The 17909-nt window shown below is 39.1% G+C and overlaps 1 protein-coding gene across 3 annotated transcripts in view; it reads right to left on the reverse strand.

The window, feature by feature from the left end:
* Positions 1-17909, reverse strand: part of LOC126248053 (protein transport protein Sec16A-like) — a 252926-nt gene that overhangs the window by 149929 nt on the left and 85088 nt on the right. For all 3 annotated transcript variants that reach the window (XM_049948690.1, XM_049948689.1, XM_049948688.1), the window contains exons 6-8: positions 8705-8870; positions 3698-3943; positions 3427-3597 (exon numbers count right to left, since the gene is read on the reverse strand). In XM_049948690.1, coding sequence (XP_049804647.1) covers positions 3427-3597; positions 3698-3943; positions 8705-8870 — 583 coding nt within the window. The remainder of the gene's footprint in view (positions 1-3426; positions 3598-3697; positions 3944-8704; positions 8871-17909) is intronic.

A 17909-nucleotide genomic window follows, 5' to 3' on the forward strand; every position in this document is an offset into this window, starting at 1 on the left:
ATCAAAACACCTTCAGAATAATTCTCTCCCATTCCAACCTCGAACAGCGCATGGAAAAAATAAACACCTACATCTTTATATGCGAGTTCCAATTTTCCTTATTTTATTTTGATGACCATTTCTCCTTATGTATGGTGGCATCAACAAAATGTTTTCACATTTGGAGGAGAAAGTTAGTGATTGAAATTTCGTGAGAAGATTCCGCCACAACAAAAAACGCCTTTGTTTTAATGAAGTCCACCCCAAATCTTGTATCATGTCAGATACGTTCTCTCCGCCATTTCTTGATAATACAAAACGTGCTGTAATGTACTCCATTAATCCTGTCTGGTAAGGGTCCCACACCACGTAGCAGTACTCCAAAAGGAGATGGACAAATGTAGTGTAGGCAGTCTCTTTAGTAGATACGTTGCATCTTCTAAGTGTTCTGCCAATAAATGCAGTCTTTGGTTCGCCTTCCCCACAACATTTCCTATCTGTTCTTTCCAATTTAAGTTGTCCATAATTGTAATTCGTAGGTATTTACTTGAGTTTTTGGCCTTTAGATTTGACTGATTTATGGTGTAGCCGAAGTTTAGCGGATTCCTTTTAGCACTCGTGTATATGGCCTCACACTTTTCAGTATTTAGGCTCAACTGCCAATTTTTACACCATAAAGAATCTTTTCTAAGTTGTTTTGCAATATGTTTTGATCTTCTGATGATTTAACTAGATGATAAATGACAGCATCATCTGCAAATAACCTAAAATGGCTGCTCAGATTATCTTCTAAATTGTTTATATCGATAAGGAATAGCAGAGGGCCTATAACACCATGGGTAATAAAAGAAATCAGTTCTGTTTTACTCAATGACTTTCCATCTACTGCTACGACCTGTGACCTCTCTGACAGGAAATCACAAATCCAGTCATATAACTGAGATACTACCAGCCGCTGTAACATACAGTGTCAAAAGACTTCTGAAATCTAAAAATACGGAATCAATCTGAAATTCCTTGTCAATAGCACTCAATACTTTGTGTGAGTAAAGAGCTTGTCGTGTTTCCCAAGAACAATGTTTTCTAAATCCGTTTTGAATGTGTGTCACTAGACCGTTCTGTTCGAAGTAATACATTATGTTCAAAAATTCTGCTGCATATCAATGTTAATGATATGGACGTAATTTAGTCGATTCCTCCTACTGCCTCTCTTGAATATTGGTGTGACCTGTGCAATTTTCCAGTCTTTGTGTACAGATCTTTCGTCGAGCAAGTGGTTGTACGAGAGTGTTAAGAACAGAACAACTGCATCGGCATACTCTGAAAGGAACCTAACTGGTATACAGTCTGGACCAGAAGACTTGCCTTTATTAAGTGATTTAAGTTGCTTCACTACTCCGAGGATATCTACTTCTAAGTTAAGTTGCTGTGCTATTAAGTCACCACAGAATCAATATTCATCCACAGCTTTCATATACACTCTTCATAAATTTGTGGCTTATTCTTCTCCGTTTTCCTATTTCGAAATTTACTGTATCTTATTCATTTCAGTAACACGAATGGAGACCCTTTATCTGATACCTGATGCTAGGGGGATCACATTTCAGTTTTTTTTTATTCGAGTAATCTTTAGAAGTGGCATTCTATATGACTTTTCTTTGGCTGTAATCATCTATAAATTTAAGCATGCTTCCTTTGGTGTCAGAGATTATCGCACATAACCTGGTTCATAGCATAAATTCAACACTACACAACGAAACACACATGGGCCCCAGCTGCCTATTGTCTGCTAAAATGCACACCTAAGATGGGAAGTAATGTGCTTAACACATGACCTCCACTTGCAGGAAATTACACATGCACATGCATAAGTGTGCTGTTGGAAATTTATGAGTACATGCAAAGCTGAACACAAAAAAAGCATCATGTGAACACACTTTAATAAAGTAGAGGGAAACTATATCCCAGAACTGTGTTAGAAGAAATAAATACACCTGAAAGAGCAGCCTGTAACAAAGAACAGCTCTTCCAGATGAATTCAGAGAGGCTCAGGAAAATGCCAACAGACAGAGAGTGCATATCTAGACACATACCTCATGTCCTCTTAAGTGGTTAACTCTGAAACATCTAATGCCATCTTCAATGTGCTATTTTCTGTATTCCGATGATAAACTGGATACGTTTTGTTTTACGAACACTTACAAATAGCTGCAGCAAAATACAGTATCTACTCATTTATTGAGAAACCTGAAACCTTTTTAGATATCTCATAGATATGCCGTACATACACCTATATTTTTATATCATGTTACTGTATGCAAGAATTGGGACTGTACTAATGTTGCTCCAGTAATTACAAACTTTTCAATACTTGCTTCTCTATGCTGATGCTGAGGCTCTTGAACTGAAGTAAAATGCTTTCATTAAACTTAATTATACAATTTGCTTTCTTGCAAAATTAAATATTTTTGTCTTCCTCGATCACAATGCATGTTCTCCGACTGCGAATTATTACAGCATTTTTCTTAATTCATTGCAAAACTGTTCACTATGGTCCTACAATAACACCATCCATCAACATATAAATGTTACTTTCCAGTGAACAATTACCAGTCCAGCAATGAAATTTTCCATCGCCATCATGCCTTTCATATCAAATCGTATGTGGGGAACAGATATTAAAAAACCTATGTCCACAGCTTTCAGACATTGTTTTTTAAACATTGAAGGGTGACGTGTCAATACAGAAACAAACAAAATCAAAACCCCTAGGCATGCCCGAAGAAACATTATCTTTGTATTTTTGTGTTCACCATCAAGAGTGAGCCATTTTCAGTCCCCTTAGTAACACTTTATCTCACATTCTGGACATTACTTTACCACCACAATAACCTATCCATGCCAGTGCTGTGTTAAGAAGTGCAACCAACAAGTACTGCACATTGCTGCTTGGTCGAAAGTTTCCTCACAAAGTTCTGTCATTCAACACACAACTCATTTACATAAAATAGGCAATAACTATAGGTTCACTCACAAGATGAAGTAACTAAGGCTTTTAAAAAGTTGCTGGTTTTACATTACTGAAATTTACTAGTCCCTTTAAAATTCACATTTAGTCTTCAGTCTCAGTCATCCCCTCTTAGTTATTTTCTTGCATTTTGCATTATCACCTTCCCAGATCCAGGTACCATCCTAACCAGAAGCAAAACCCACCAAAACTGTCAACTTTATTGGTATTAATACATAATAAAATACTATTCCATTTCCCAAACTGTAACTAAAAATTAGAGGACCACATTTAAGTATGACAATATTCCATGGATATCTCCCACATAAAATAAAAAATACAAATAGTTACACACACACACACACACACACACACACACACACACACACACACAGATTACTAGCTGGGTTCATCACTATGACAGCAGGAATGGTCAATACCTGTGATCTACATGTTCCCTATGTCGCTTTTCCTGTCCTTCCCTTTCATCTCTCTCTCTGTCCCCACGTCTTCTATACCTCTCATACCCTTCTCGTGGTACAGGTCTTTCACGTCTATCACGGTCACTTAAACAATCTTCTGTGTCTGCATCATCTTCTGATCTTTCATAGCTGAAACAATGATTAAAATATTTTTATTCACTCATTTAACCTACACAAGTCATTAAAAACAACATAATTTTAAACTCGGTAAAAGTTACATGCATAGTACCTTCCTCTACGACGTCCTCCACGCTCATCCTCCCGTGATCGACGACGATAATGCCCTCTGTCTTCGGATTCGTGAGGTCTATCATGTTCATATGATCGCCTCGGTTCCCTTTCATCACGATAACGCCCGGGTGACTGGCTGTGAGAGTCGTAATATTCGTGCCTGCGGAGTTCTCTATCTTGCACATCTTGATCATCTGCCACACGTCGTTCACGCTCTTTGGTGCTGGCCTCTCTCCGTATGTTACTGGAACAGTCACAGTAAAACAAAATATACTATGGCGACGATGTTATTCTCAAATATACAATAATGTAACACTTTGCCAGGTTTAAAGACAATATAACTCAGAACTTTAGATAAATACAAAAGATACAGAAGAAGAAAATGCGAACAATGAACTGTGACAGTTAAGAATATACACAAAATACCAATACAGTACATATGTGTGAATAATGGATTATCTATGGATTCAATGTGTTGTTATGTTTCTGACTCTAAACTCATTGTTTGAATTACCCTACTACACGAGTACCAACTTATTACAGGTTATGGAAAATTAATAACCTATTTTAGTCACTATGTCACTACTTGAGAAAATTTTCACACTCAGGTACACCGACACAATACTTTTGAAAATAAATAACAAAGCTTCCAGGAAGAAGTTGTAATTTTAACTAACTGGAGTGTTCTGGACCAAACCAGTTCACCTATCAAATTTCTCCACAGCCTCAGCATTCATCTGTAAAACAAACTGCTGACTGGATACCACTACAGTGAAACACTAATTTTGATCACTGCTCTTGTCCAATGACTCCTAAGATAGTGTTAATAGCACAAAACTTTTTGTTTTGTGACCTTTCCATGAAAATGGCTTATGACTTATGCACGACAGTATCATTATTGACCAAGTAATATACTAATACTCTGGCACATTACTTTCACAGATGATGCATCTGAAAGAAGGGGGATGGTCAGAATTCAACATTCAACTGTTATCAGAATGACGTCAGACGAGTACAGGGCTATAAGTACAAAATTAAATTGGTGTAATACAGTAGACTAATAATGAATACAAAAATATGAAGATGGGTAAACTTCTATGATCAGCATAGTGAACACATTATCATAGCCAAGATATACACAAAACTAACACCCACGACGACAGTACAAGTTTATATGCCAAACGGCTCTGCAGACAGAGAGACTGAAAGAATGTATGATGAGATAAAAGAATTTATTCAGACAGTTACGTGAGGCAAAAATTTAATTGTTATAGAAGACTGGAAGTCAGGAGTGGGAAAAGAAAGAAAAGGAAAAATAATAAGATAACATGGAATGGGGGAAAGGAATGAAAGAGCAAGCCACCTGGTAGAATTCTGCACAGAGCATAACTTAATCAATACAAATATTTTGTTTAAAAATCATAAAAGAAGGTTGTATACTTGGAAGAGCCCTGGAGAGACAGGAATATTTCAAATAGATTACATAATGGAAAGAGTGAGATTTCAAAATCAGATTTTAAACTGCAAAATATTTTAAGGGGCAGAAGTGGGCCACAATTTATTGGTTATGAACTGCCGATTAAAAATGTAGAAATTGCGGAAAGGTAGTAAAAATTTAAAGATGGGATGTGGGCAAGTTGAAAGAACCAAAATTTGTTAAGAGTTTCAAAGGGAGTATTAGGCAACGACTGACAAACAGGACAAAGGGACACAATAGAAGAGCAATGTGTAACTTCACAAGATGAAATAGTGAAGGCAGCAGGCGTGAAGACAAAGTCCAGTAAAATTCATTGAATAATGCAAGACATACTGAATTCAAATGAATAAGGTGAAATTATAAATATGAAGCAAATGAAGCAGGAAAAAGGGAATACAGACAACTAAAAAATGGGACTTGTAGGAAGTGCAAAATGGTGAACCAGGAATAGCTAGACAAGAAATTCAATGATGCAGAAGCATGCATAACTAGTGGAGAGATACATACTGACTATAGGAAATTGGAGAAAAGAGAAGCAGCAGTGTGATTATCAAGAGCTTCGATGACATATCAGTGCTGACCACAGAAAGTAAAGCTAAAAGGTGGAGTAATAACGTGGATGGGTTATACAAGGGAAATGAAATTGAGGGCAATATTACAGAAAGGAGAAAAGGAGATGAAATGGGAGATACGATGCCGTGAGAAGAAACTGACAGAGCACTGAAAGAGCTATGTCAAAACAAGGCCCCTGGAGCAGATGACAATTCTTCAGAGTTATTGGCATCCTTAGGAGAGTCAACTAAGAAAAAACTATACCATCTGATGCACACTATATACGAGACAGGTGAAATACCCTCAAACTTCAAGAAGCCATTTCAAAGAAGGCAGGTGTTGACAGGTATGAACATCATCAAACTATCAGTTAAATAAGTCTTGGTTTGTAAAATACAGACATAAAGTACTTACAAGAGTACTGACTGTAGATGCCGATCTCAGCTTCCGAAGAAATGTAGGAAACATGTGAGGCAATACTGAACCTATGACTACTCTTTGAAGATAGGCCAAAGAAAGGCAAACTGACATTTATAGCACTGGTAGACTTAGAGAAAGTTTTTGGTAATGTTGATTGGAATACATACTATGAAATTCTGAAGGTAACAAGCATAAAATATAGGAAGCAAAAGATTACTTACAACTTGTGCAGAAACCAGACTGCACTTATAAGAGGTGAAGGGCACAAAACAGATGGAGTGGAAGAGAAGGGAATGAGACAGGGTTATAGCCTATTCCCAATGTTGTCCAGTCTGCATGTTGAGCAAACAGTAAAGAAACCATGGAGATATTAGGAAAGGAAACTGAAGTTCAGGAAGAAGTGTGAAAGTTTGAAGTTTGCTGATGACATTGTAATTCTATCAGAGACAGTAAAGGACTTAGAAGAGCAGCAGCTGAATGGAATGGATAGCGTCTTGAAAGGGTTGCGCAAATGTCACATTAATAGGTGTTTGACAGAAACTGTTTTTTGTACTGGTTTATTTTAATGGACTAGTTTTAGGCACTGCCCATCATTGGCAGTATCTACATTACAAAAGACACATATTTCTTATAATACATTACTTAAAGTGTATATACTCTTAGTAGTGTTTTATGCGTACATGATTTTTCATATCATTATAATGTGACTTGCCTTATACTTAATGTTTTCTAGGATGTGCCAATGACAATTTTTTGTAATAATCATGTAATAATATGATTAAATGATTTTTATATGTACATCTATGCAATCTACATAAGTTGTTTTTTAATGAAAATATAATCGGCTGCTATTTGCAATTTCTGTACAAGCAAAGATTATTTATTGTTACATATCATACAATGTATATAATGTTCTATTTTGTATAATCTCTGTTAGTGAAACAAAGAGATATGTTGTCATTAAAGAATATTAGTGAAATTTTTTATGATTTTTTTTCTTTTTTATAGATCAGTCAGACTGTCCAAAATAATGTCAGGCCTTTTTTATACAAGGGAAAATTTTTATTTCTTTCAATATATTTAGTAAGCTGCCTTATTCAGCAATATGTAGGATTGATAGGCCTCGTGTCATACCACTGGCTGTGCTGTTTTGATCTTGTAAGTGCATACTAGCTAAAGATAGGATTGTGCCGGTCACATTCAGATGTTCACTAAATCTTGTTTTGAAATTTCGTCCAGTTTGTCCTGTGTAAATTTTTGCAGTCATTGCGTATTAACTTTTAAGCTCCTGACCACACACATTTGCATAACTATTCTATGTTATGAAAACATTTTCATCACAATGTGTTGTGTGTTCAGAAGCCTGTTTGTAGGTTTGTTTTCTGCAGTGGAAGTCTTATTTTGTCTGAAAATTTTCCCCGCTATGGAATGACAGTGAATTGTGCATTTTGCTACAATTTGTCCTTGTTAATGTAATGTTGTCTTTCATTTTATTTTCATCTGTGTGTAGTTGTCTGATACAAATATTGTTGACTGTAGTGGGATTATAACCATTATTTTTTGTTATTCTTCTTACTGCCTTTAATTCAGATGTTATGTTTTCTTTAGTCATTGCATACTTTATTATTATCTCTATAAATGTTGAAAAATATGCTTCTGTGTGTGCTTTTGAACGACAAGAGATATTGTGTAATATATAGTCTGTGGCTGTCTGTTTTTGGTAGATGCTGAATTTCTGCATTAGCTTGTTTTTGTGACTTCAAGATTTAGAAAATTTACCTTATTATCCTGTTCATCTCTGACTGTAAATGTTACATTTTTATGCAGACTGTTCCATTGTGAGTGGAAATTGTCTACTTTGTTCCCTGCACATTTAAACAAAATTAATGTATCATCTATATATCTACAATAGTACAGAATTTTGTTAGGCAATTTTGGATGTTTTTTTTAAAAAGTTTCTCAATATGCCAAATTAGAGTAAATACTTTCTTTTGTATTTATTCTTTGTTAGAATATAATTTCACATTGATGCGAAGGCTGTAGGAGATAGAATACTAGATCAACTGAATTAAAGCCATGAAGTTCAGTGTGGACTTCATTGTGGTCAAATTTGTGGAACAATACTGATATTCACACAAAAGTTATTTATGGGAACCACAGACAAAAAAATCAGTATGCCGAAACAGGGTTATACATTCTGCCCCACCCAAATAAACAAGATGAAGCACGACATTTGATGGTAGCAAACTATGACAGGAAAATCACTGGTTTGTCGGTGTGGAAGTCTGAGATAATCAATGACAAGTTGTTGGTATTGCAACTGCTATATCGCCTCTAACAATGAGGTAAATGTCTCTATACTAAGTAAGTGCTAAAGTCCTTCCTGTACCCTTTAAAACCGTTTATATGAGCCTAGATACAACAACATATATGCACACAAATACAATAGTAAAATACAGTAATACATTACATTAACCTTTCTTTGTGTGTAGTCTTATGTTCTAAAGCAGTACTGACTGCTACTAAATAAAGAGGCTTCGCAAATTTATGACGAACCTCGATTCCCTTGAAGCTGAATCTGTTGTTTGCAGTGAATATGAATCAACATTATCAGAACCAATTGTTTCACTCCTCTCTGACGGTGGTTGAGTCAAACCACCAGAAGCAACAGCTGGCTCTGCAACTGAAGTGCTGGTCTCACTTGCCACTCTACTTCCAGATGCTGAAAGATGAACCACCAAAAAACTTTACACCTATGTAATTATATTATGAAGTACGTACACACACACACACACACACACACACACACACACACACACACACACACACACACAAGAGAGAGAGAGAGAGAGAGAGAGAGAGAGAGAGAGAGAGAGAGAGTGAGTTATGTGCATTCAACTTCTGAGGTTGTTATCACCATAACACAAGTTTTATAGCAGTTACAATACTTTCAAGTCCACAAATTATATCAGTCTCATCTATTAAGTACAAAATAATAATAATAATAATAATAATAATAACAAAACAGACTGTAATGTACAATGTATTTTCATAATAATAATAATAATAATAATAGTGGAACTGGAAGAGGTGGTGGGTACATAAAGGAGTCCACTATTGGAAATATAAGATCTGTTGTATTGTCAGGAATGAGAAAGAATATTAGTTATAACATTACTTGCACTGGTGTCTTAACAATATTGTCAGAATTCTGCAACCTGTAACATACATTTGCTTTCTTTTACTCTTTCTGCTGACCTCTACTGTAATATCTAATATTAAAGACTCTCTTCTATTATTTGATTCCTCATGAATAAGCCTTTACAAATTTAGCTAACTTTCTTAATTTCTCTGACTCCATAGAAAAATAGCGAAATCACGAACAAAGCAAAGTTCAGCACAGTTGTTTGTATAGCTTATGGACAACACACACAGTCAGTTTATCATACTGACAGTTTCAACGTATTGCTATGTTGTAAATAACTGCTAAGCCTTTGAATATATTGATAATTAAAATGAAAATTGAAATATATTAGAGAAAATTAATTAGCAATTAAAAGAAGACATGTCTCTTTCTGCAAGGTCATGTTTTTGTGAATTGGATGGATGAAGAATAATGCATAAAACTTTATCCAAATTAACACTGTCATCTTTATTCAGTGTTTTAGACATATCAGAAAGATATGCTTGTGCTTCTGTGTGACATCAGCTCTGGCACCCAGAACTGGTAGATGTGAATTGGATAATACTCCTCTCACAAGATAGAAGTTTCACCACACCTTCAGAGATTGTCCCTTATAACTGAAAATAAGTGCAGAGGGTAATATCAAGAATTCAAACACTGAGATTGATACGAACACATCAAATAGCAAAGATGAATAAAAGGAATGTGTCTGACGGTCCTGTAAGCAGTAAAAAGCAGTGAGACTTACAACAGCTGAAGTTCTCTGTGGCTGACATTCATCACAACACTTCTGTGTGAAACTGAACAGCAGCTCTTCATGTCTGTGTACAGTAATGCTTTTTTTCTTTACTTGTTTGTGTATTTACAAGACCTAGGCTTCCACGTTATTACATTATGCAATCTACTTGCAATTCACCATAAATGCCACTGTTTACCAATTCAAACTGCATACACAACCAGTGAACAACATGTCAGTAGTGTATCAGATCCCACAATTGGCAGTAACCGGCAGCACTACTCACACCAGTTGCAAAACATAATTTGCACAGAATGTTCCATTACTTTGCTGCACGTTTCTTCATAGAGCAGTAACTAGGTTTAGTTTGTGCTCAGTGAGGATTTTTAACATCTCCTATTTGTTTGTTTGTATTTAGCACATTTAACCTGGTTATCCTTATTCTGCAGAACAGCTGTAGTAAGCACATTACCATCTTGTTCTTTTTTCGTTTATTCACGCGTTTATGGCCGTTACCATCACCTCTCAGATCTTAGTACTGCCCACTCATGCCAGCTTTAGTCATAGTTAACGTGTTTTAGTGTTCTTCAGCAGGAAGGGTAACACAGTCTTTCAATTCTTTAAACTCTTAGGTTAGACAGCTTTAGATCTTTTAATTTTTTATATGCTTAATGAGGTCTACCTGCAGTCAGAGATGCTTATAGGTTGTATTATTGATCTGTGGATTGACAGAGGTTAGCTGTTGTATGAAAACAGCTAAAAGTTGTGTCATGTACGTATGAAACGCTTTGGGATGCTGCCCTGGGCTGCAGCTATGAAGGTGAAATTTTAGTGACAGATATGATGCATCTGGCTTCTCTGGTAGCTCTGATGGCACTGCACCTTAAGATATGTTTTAAAAGATCTTTTTTAGCCATTCTCACATAATAAAGAATTGTGTACAGTGAACTGGTCACAGATATCTGAGTGGAAGGAGTGGAAGAAAAAGGCAGGTCCTAGCAATATGGTTGTTCCTGTACACCTTAACAAGAGATACGACATGTTGCCCATTGGAGAAAGTTTATCTCAACCAACGCGGGTCACATCATCTGTTGGGATTGGGTTCAGACTTGTTCAGAGGGAGGGACTGTTTATTGTTGAATGTTCAAGTGTTGGCACCCTAGTATGTGCTCAGTATGTTTGGCAGGGTGTCTCACCCAGGATATGGATGAAGCTCTGCAGGCAGTTACTCAATGAATTGGGTAAAGCCAGGTGCAAGATATGGCTCATGCCAGCACCAATTAAAATATAGGCCACTCTCAATTCCTTTTGGCTGCTAACGGATGTGGTGAAGGCTGCTAGCCTTGCCTGTCGAATGGAAGCAGAGCTCAGAATTTGTAGGATCATCTTCAGCACCAAGTGACGTCCTCTAATTTGAATTGTGTGGGAGGCTCAAACCAGAAGCTCCATCAATTTTGTTGTTATATTTTCGATTTCTTGATCTCAACTACCGGTGGACAGTTTCATGTTTATCCAGAATATTCCAATGGTTGTGGTATATTTATTGCCATAATAAAACACCATAATTTTTAATTAGGTAAATACACAGTCATACTGTGAGATAATCCAGATGAACATAAGTGTCAAAGATTAGCAAACATACACTATGTGATCAAAAGTATCCGGACACCTGGCTGAAAATGACATACAAGTTCAGGGTGTCCTCCATCGGTAATGCTGGAATTCAATATGGTGTTGACCCACCCTTAGCCCTGATCACAGCTTCCACTCTTGCAGCCTCACGTTCAGTCAGGTGCTGGAAGGTTTCTTGGGGAATGGCAGCCCATTCTTCATGGAGTGCTGCACTGAGGGGAGGTATCGATGTCGGTCGGTGAGGCCTGGCATGAAGTCAGAGTTCCAAAATATCCCAAAGGTGTTCTATACGATTCATGTCTAGATTCTGTGCAGGCCAGTCCATCACAGGGATGTTATTGTCGTGTAACAACTCCACCACAGGCCCTGCATTATGAAAAGGTGTTTGGTCATGATGAAAGATATAATCACTGTCCCTGAATTGTTCTTCAATAGTGGGAAGCAAGCCCCCTCCATGAAAAACACGACACCACCATAAAATCACCACCTCCGAATTTTACTGTTGGCACTACACATGCTGGCAGATTACGTTCACCAGGCATTCGCTATGCCCACACCCTGCCATCGGATCACCACATTGTGTACCGTGATTCGTCATTCCACACAACGTTTTTCCATTGTTCAACTGTCCAATGTTTCTACTCCTTATACCAAGCGAGGCAGCGTCTGGCATGTAGCGGTGTGATGTGTAGCTTATGAGCAGCTGCTCAACCATGAAATACAAGTTCTCTCACTTCCCACCTAACTGTCATAGTGCTTGCAATGGATACTGATGCAGTCTGAAATTCTTGTGTGATAAGTCTGGATAGATGTCTGTCTATTACACATTACGACCCTCTTCAACTGTCGGTAGTCTCTATCAGTCAACAGACGAGGTCAGCCTGTACGATTTTGTGCCGTACGTGTCCTTTCACATTTCCATTTCACTATCACATTGGAAACAGTGGAACTAGAGATGTTTAGGAGTATGGAAATCTCACGTACAGACGTGTGACACCCAATCACCTGACCATGTTCGAAGTCCGTGAGTTCTGAGATGCGCCCCATTCTGCTCTCTCAGGATGTCTAATGACTACTGAGGACGCTGATATGGAGTACCTGGCAGTAGGTGGCAGCGCAGTGCACCTAATATGAAACTCTCATGTTTCTGGGGGGGTTGTTGTTGTTGTTGTTGTTGTTGTTGTTGTTTTTTGGGGGAAGAGACCCAACAGCGAGGTCATCAGTCTCATCGGATTAGGGAAGGATGTGGAAGGAAGTCGGCTGTGCGCTTTGTAGGGAACCATCCCGGCATTTGCCTGGAACGATTTAGAGAGATCACAGAAAACCTAAATCAGGATGGGTGGACGCGGGATTGAACCGTTGTCCTCCCAAATGCGAGTCCAGTGTGCTAACCACTGCGCCACCTCGCTCAGTTTTTGGGGGTGTCCGGATACTTTTGATCACATAGTGTAGTAAGTGGAGGTTTCCACTAGCCACATACTTTAAGTATCAGTGTTTGAAAACTCCATAGAAAGTAAGACATTAGTGCATATGATGGAAATGAACATTGTACAGTTATAATGGGATATTTCAATTTGTAAGTTACATGAGTAGTACGGGAACAGAGTTTTGTCACAGTGTTGTAATCATCTCCCACGAACGTGATCTCGAGCAAATGGTGAGACATTGCACATGTGAGAGAAACATATCAGAACTGTCAACAACAAACAGGTCCACACTGTCATTCAATGAAATAGGATGTGGGAATCTTAGACTTTAAGGCTATAACCACATCACTGATGATGAATGAAAGGGCTAAAAAGTAGTAAGATATTACTATTTAATAATTGTGGCAAGAAAATAAACACCTACTTCTTGAAACTTGAAAAACAAATATTCACCTGAAAGGATGATAGTGTGAAAGTGGAAGATAGTCAAGTATAGACAGTGCACATCGTGACTCAATAGAAACATTGCTGAGTTGTGGTGAACACAGTGTAGCATACTGATTAGCATGGCTGACTGTGTGCTGCAGATCACCAGCTCAAACCTGCCCATCAGCAGTTCTTTGATATTTAGTATGTACCATTTCTGGAAGGTTCTCAAAATTTCTTATGTTTGTAATATATGTATATTCTAGAACATTTGGTGTTTGTATAAATAGCAGCATTCTCTGCCCAGTTCAGTTCTGGCTGTACTTTGGTGTTCATAATAAACGAGCTTCCAGTGCTAAGTGTTGTATTTCACTGATGACCCATTCCAATTTGGACTCTATTGTGGTTTCAATGCAAGACTGTTGGTGGAGATGTCACATACTTCAAAATATCTACTGTGGCTCCAAATAGGCAATGTAAACACCATTGTCTACAGAGACAGGAAAGAGAATACAAGCAATACCTCATTACTGAGGTATGTATATTCAGAACACCAGTGCATTCCACAACAGCAACAAGTCAGCTGCCCATCAAGCACCTATCACTGTTTTCATCCACATCTACACGATTACTCTGCAATTCACATTTAAGTGCTCGGCAGAGGATTCATCGAACTACAATCATACTATCTCTCTACCATTCCACTCCTGAACAGCATGCGGGAAAAACGAACACCTAAACCTTTCTGTTCGAGCTCTGATTTCTCTTATTTTATTTTGATGATCATTCCTACCTATGTAGGTTGCACTCAACAAAATATTTTCGCATTCGGAAGAGAAAGTTGGTGACTGAAATTTCGTAAATAGATCTCGCCGCGACGAAAAACGTCTTTGCTTTAATGACTTCCACCCCAACTCGCGTATCATATCTGTCACACTCTCTCCCCTATTACGTGATAATACAAAATGAGCTGCCCTTTTTAGCACCCTTTCGATGTCCTCCGTCAATCCCACCTGGTAAGGATCCCACACCACGCAGCAATATTCTAACAGAGAACGAACGAGTGTAGTGTAAGCTGTCTCTTTAGTGGACTTGTTGCATCTTCTAAGTGTCCTGCCAATGAAACGCAACCTTTGGCTTGCCTTCCCCACAATATTATCTATGTGGTCTTTCCAACGGAAGTTGTTTGTAATTTTAACATCCAGGTACTTAGTTGAATTGACAGCCTTGAGAATTGTACTATTTATCGAGTAATCGAATTCCAACAGATTTCTTTTGGAACTCATGTGGATCACCTCACACTTTTCGTTATTTAGCGTCAACTGCCACCTGCCACACCATACACCAATCTTTTCTACTTCGCTTTGCAACTGATACTGGTTTTCGGATGACCTTACTAGACGGTAAATTACAGCATCATCTGTGAACAACCTAAGAGAACTGCTCAGATTGTCACCCAGGTCATTTATATAGATCAGTAACAGCAGAGGTCCCAGGACACTTCCCTGGGGAACACCTGATATCACTTCAGTTTTACTCGATGATTTGCCGTGTATTACTATGAACTGCGACCTTCCTGACAGGAAATCATGAATCCAGTCGCACAACTGAGACGATACCCCATAGGCCCGCAGCTTGATCAGAAGTCGCTCGTGAGAAACGGTGTCAAAAGCTTTCCGGAAATCTAGAAATACGGAATCAACTTGAGATCCCCTGTCGATAGGGGCCATTACTTCGTGCGAATAAAGAGCTAGCTGCGTTGCACAAGAATGATGTTTTCTGAAACCATGCTGATTACGTATCGATAGATCGTTCCCTTCGAGGTGATTCATAATGTTTGAATACAGTATATGCTCCAAAACCCTACTGCAAACCAACATCAATGATATAGGTCTGTAGTTCGATGGATTACTCCTACTACCCTTCTTAAACACTGGTGCGACCTGCACAATTTTTCAATCTGTAGGTACAGATCTATTGGTGAGCGAGCAGTTGTATATGATTGCTAAGTAGGGAGCTATTGTATCAGCGTAATCTGAAAGGAACCTAATCGGTACACAATCTGGACCTGAAGGCTTGCCCGTACCATGCGATTTGCGTTGCTTCACAACCCCTAAGGTATCTACTTCTAAGAAACTCATGCTAGCAGCTGTTCGTGTTTCAAATTCTGGAATATTCCATTCGTCTTCCCTGGTGAAGGAATTTCGGAAAACTGCGGTCAATAACTCCGATTTAGCGGCACAGTTGTCGGTAACAGTACCATCGGCATTGTGCAGCGAAGGTATTGACTGCATCTTGCCGCTTGTGTACTTTACATACGACCAGAATTTCTTCAGATTTTCTACCAAATTTCGAGACAATGTTTCATTGTGGAGCCTATTAAAGGCATCTCGCATTGAAGTCTGTGCCAAATTTCGCGCATCTGTAAATTTTAGCCAATCTTCGGGATTTCGCATTCTTCTGAACTTCGCATGCTTTTTCTGTTGCCTCTGCAACAGTGTTTGGACCTGTTTTGTGTACCATGGGGGATCAGTTCCCTCTCTTACCAATTTATGAGGTATGAATCTCTCAATTGCTGTTGCTACTATATCTCTGAATTAGAGCCACATCTCGTCTACATTTGCATTGTCAGTTCGGAAGGAATGGAGATTGTCTCTTAGGAAAGCTTCTAGTGACACTTTATCCGCTTTTTTAAATAAAATTATTTTGCGTTTGTTTCTGGTGGATTTGGAAGAAACAGTATTGAGCCTAGCTACAATGACCTTGTGATCACTAATCCCTGTATCAGTCATGATGCTCTCTATTAGCTCTGGATTGTTTGTGGCTAAGAGGTCAAGAGTGTTTTCGCAACCATTTACAATTTGCGTGTGTTCGTGGACTAACTGCTCGAAATAATTTTCGGAGAAAGTATTTAGGAAAATCTCAGAAGATGTTTTCTGCCTACCACCGGTTTTGAACAAGTATTTTTGCCAACATATTGAGGGAAAGTTGAAGTCCCCACCAACTATAATCATATGAGTGAGGTATTTATTTGTTACAAGACTCAAATTTTCTCTGAACTGTTCAGCAACTATATCATCGGAGTCTGGGGGTCAGTAGAAGGAGCCAATTATTATTAACTTAGTTCAGCTGTTAAGTATAACCTCCATCCATACCAATTCGCACGGAGTATCTACTTCGACTTCACTACAAGATAAACCACTACTGACAGACACAAACACTCTACCACCAATTCTGCCTAATCTAATTTTCCTGAACACTGTCTGAGACTTCGTAAAAATTTCTGCAGAACTTATTTCAGGCTTTAGCCAGCTTTCTGTACCTATAACGATTTCAGCTTCTGTGCTTTCTATTAGCGCTTGAAGCTCAGGGACTTTCCCAGCACAACTACAACAATTTACAACTACAATTCCGACTGTTCCTTGATCAAAGCACATCCTGTATTTTCCATGCACCCTTTGAGATTGCAGCCCACCCCGTACTTTCCCGAGGCCTTCTAACCTAAAAAACCGCCCAGTCCACGCCACAGAGCCTCCGCTACCCGTGTAGCCGCCAGCTGAGTATGGTGAACTCCTGACCTATTCAGCGGAACCCGAAACCCCACCACCCTATGGCCCAAGTCAAGGAATCTGCAGCCAACACGGTTGCAAAACCGTCTGAGCCTCTGATTCAGACCCTCCACCCGGCTCTGCACCAAAGGTCCGCAGTCGGTTCTGTCAACGATGCTGCAGATGGTGAGCTCTGCCTTCATCTCGTAAGCAAGACTGGCAGCCTTCACCAAATCAGATAGCCGTGGGAATCCAGAGAGAATTTCCTCAGATCCAAAGCGACACGCGGCATTAGTGCCGACATGTGCCACCACCTGCAGCTGGTTGCACCCTGTGCTCTTCATGGCATCCGGAAGGACCCTTTCCACATCAGGAATGACTCCACCCGGAATGCACACTGGATTTCTTCCCCTCCTTAGCCGCCATATCCCTAAGGGGACCCATTACGCGCCTAACATTGGTACTACCAATAAGCCCACCCTCTGCGATTGCCCGGACCTTGAAGGCTGAGAATCATCCTCTGAAACAGGGCAGGTAGCTGTATCTGGCTCAGCCAGAGACAGTACCTGAAACCTGTTTGTCAGACGCGCCGGGGAGGCTTTCTGATCAGCCTCCGGGGACGTCTTTCGCTGCCTGCCACGCCTTGGAATGACCTCCCAATTAACCACAGGTGAGGGCTCAGCCCCACTGCAGGCAGCAACCGGGGCAACCACAGCGGCAGACCGATCTGGGGCAGACGGGACGAGGTTGACATCCCCGTGATACCCAAGTCCAGCTCCCCACAGTGGTGTCCATTGGCAACAGCCTC

The sequence above is a fragment of the Schistocerca nitens genome, chromosome 3 (genome assembly GCF_023898315.1).
Source record: "Schistocerca nitens isolate TAMUIC-IGC-003100 chromosome 3, iqSchNite1.1, whole genome shotgun sequence".
Taxonomy (NCBI): domain Eukaryota; kingdom Metazoa; phylum Arthropoda; class Insecta; order Orthoptera; family Acrididae; genus Schistocerca; species Schistocerca nitens.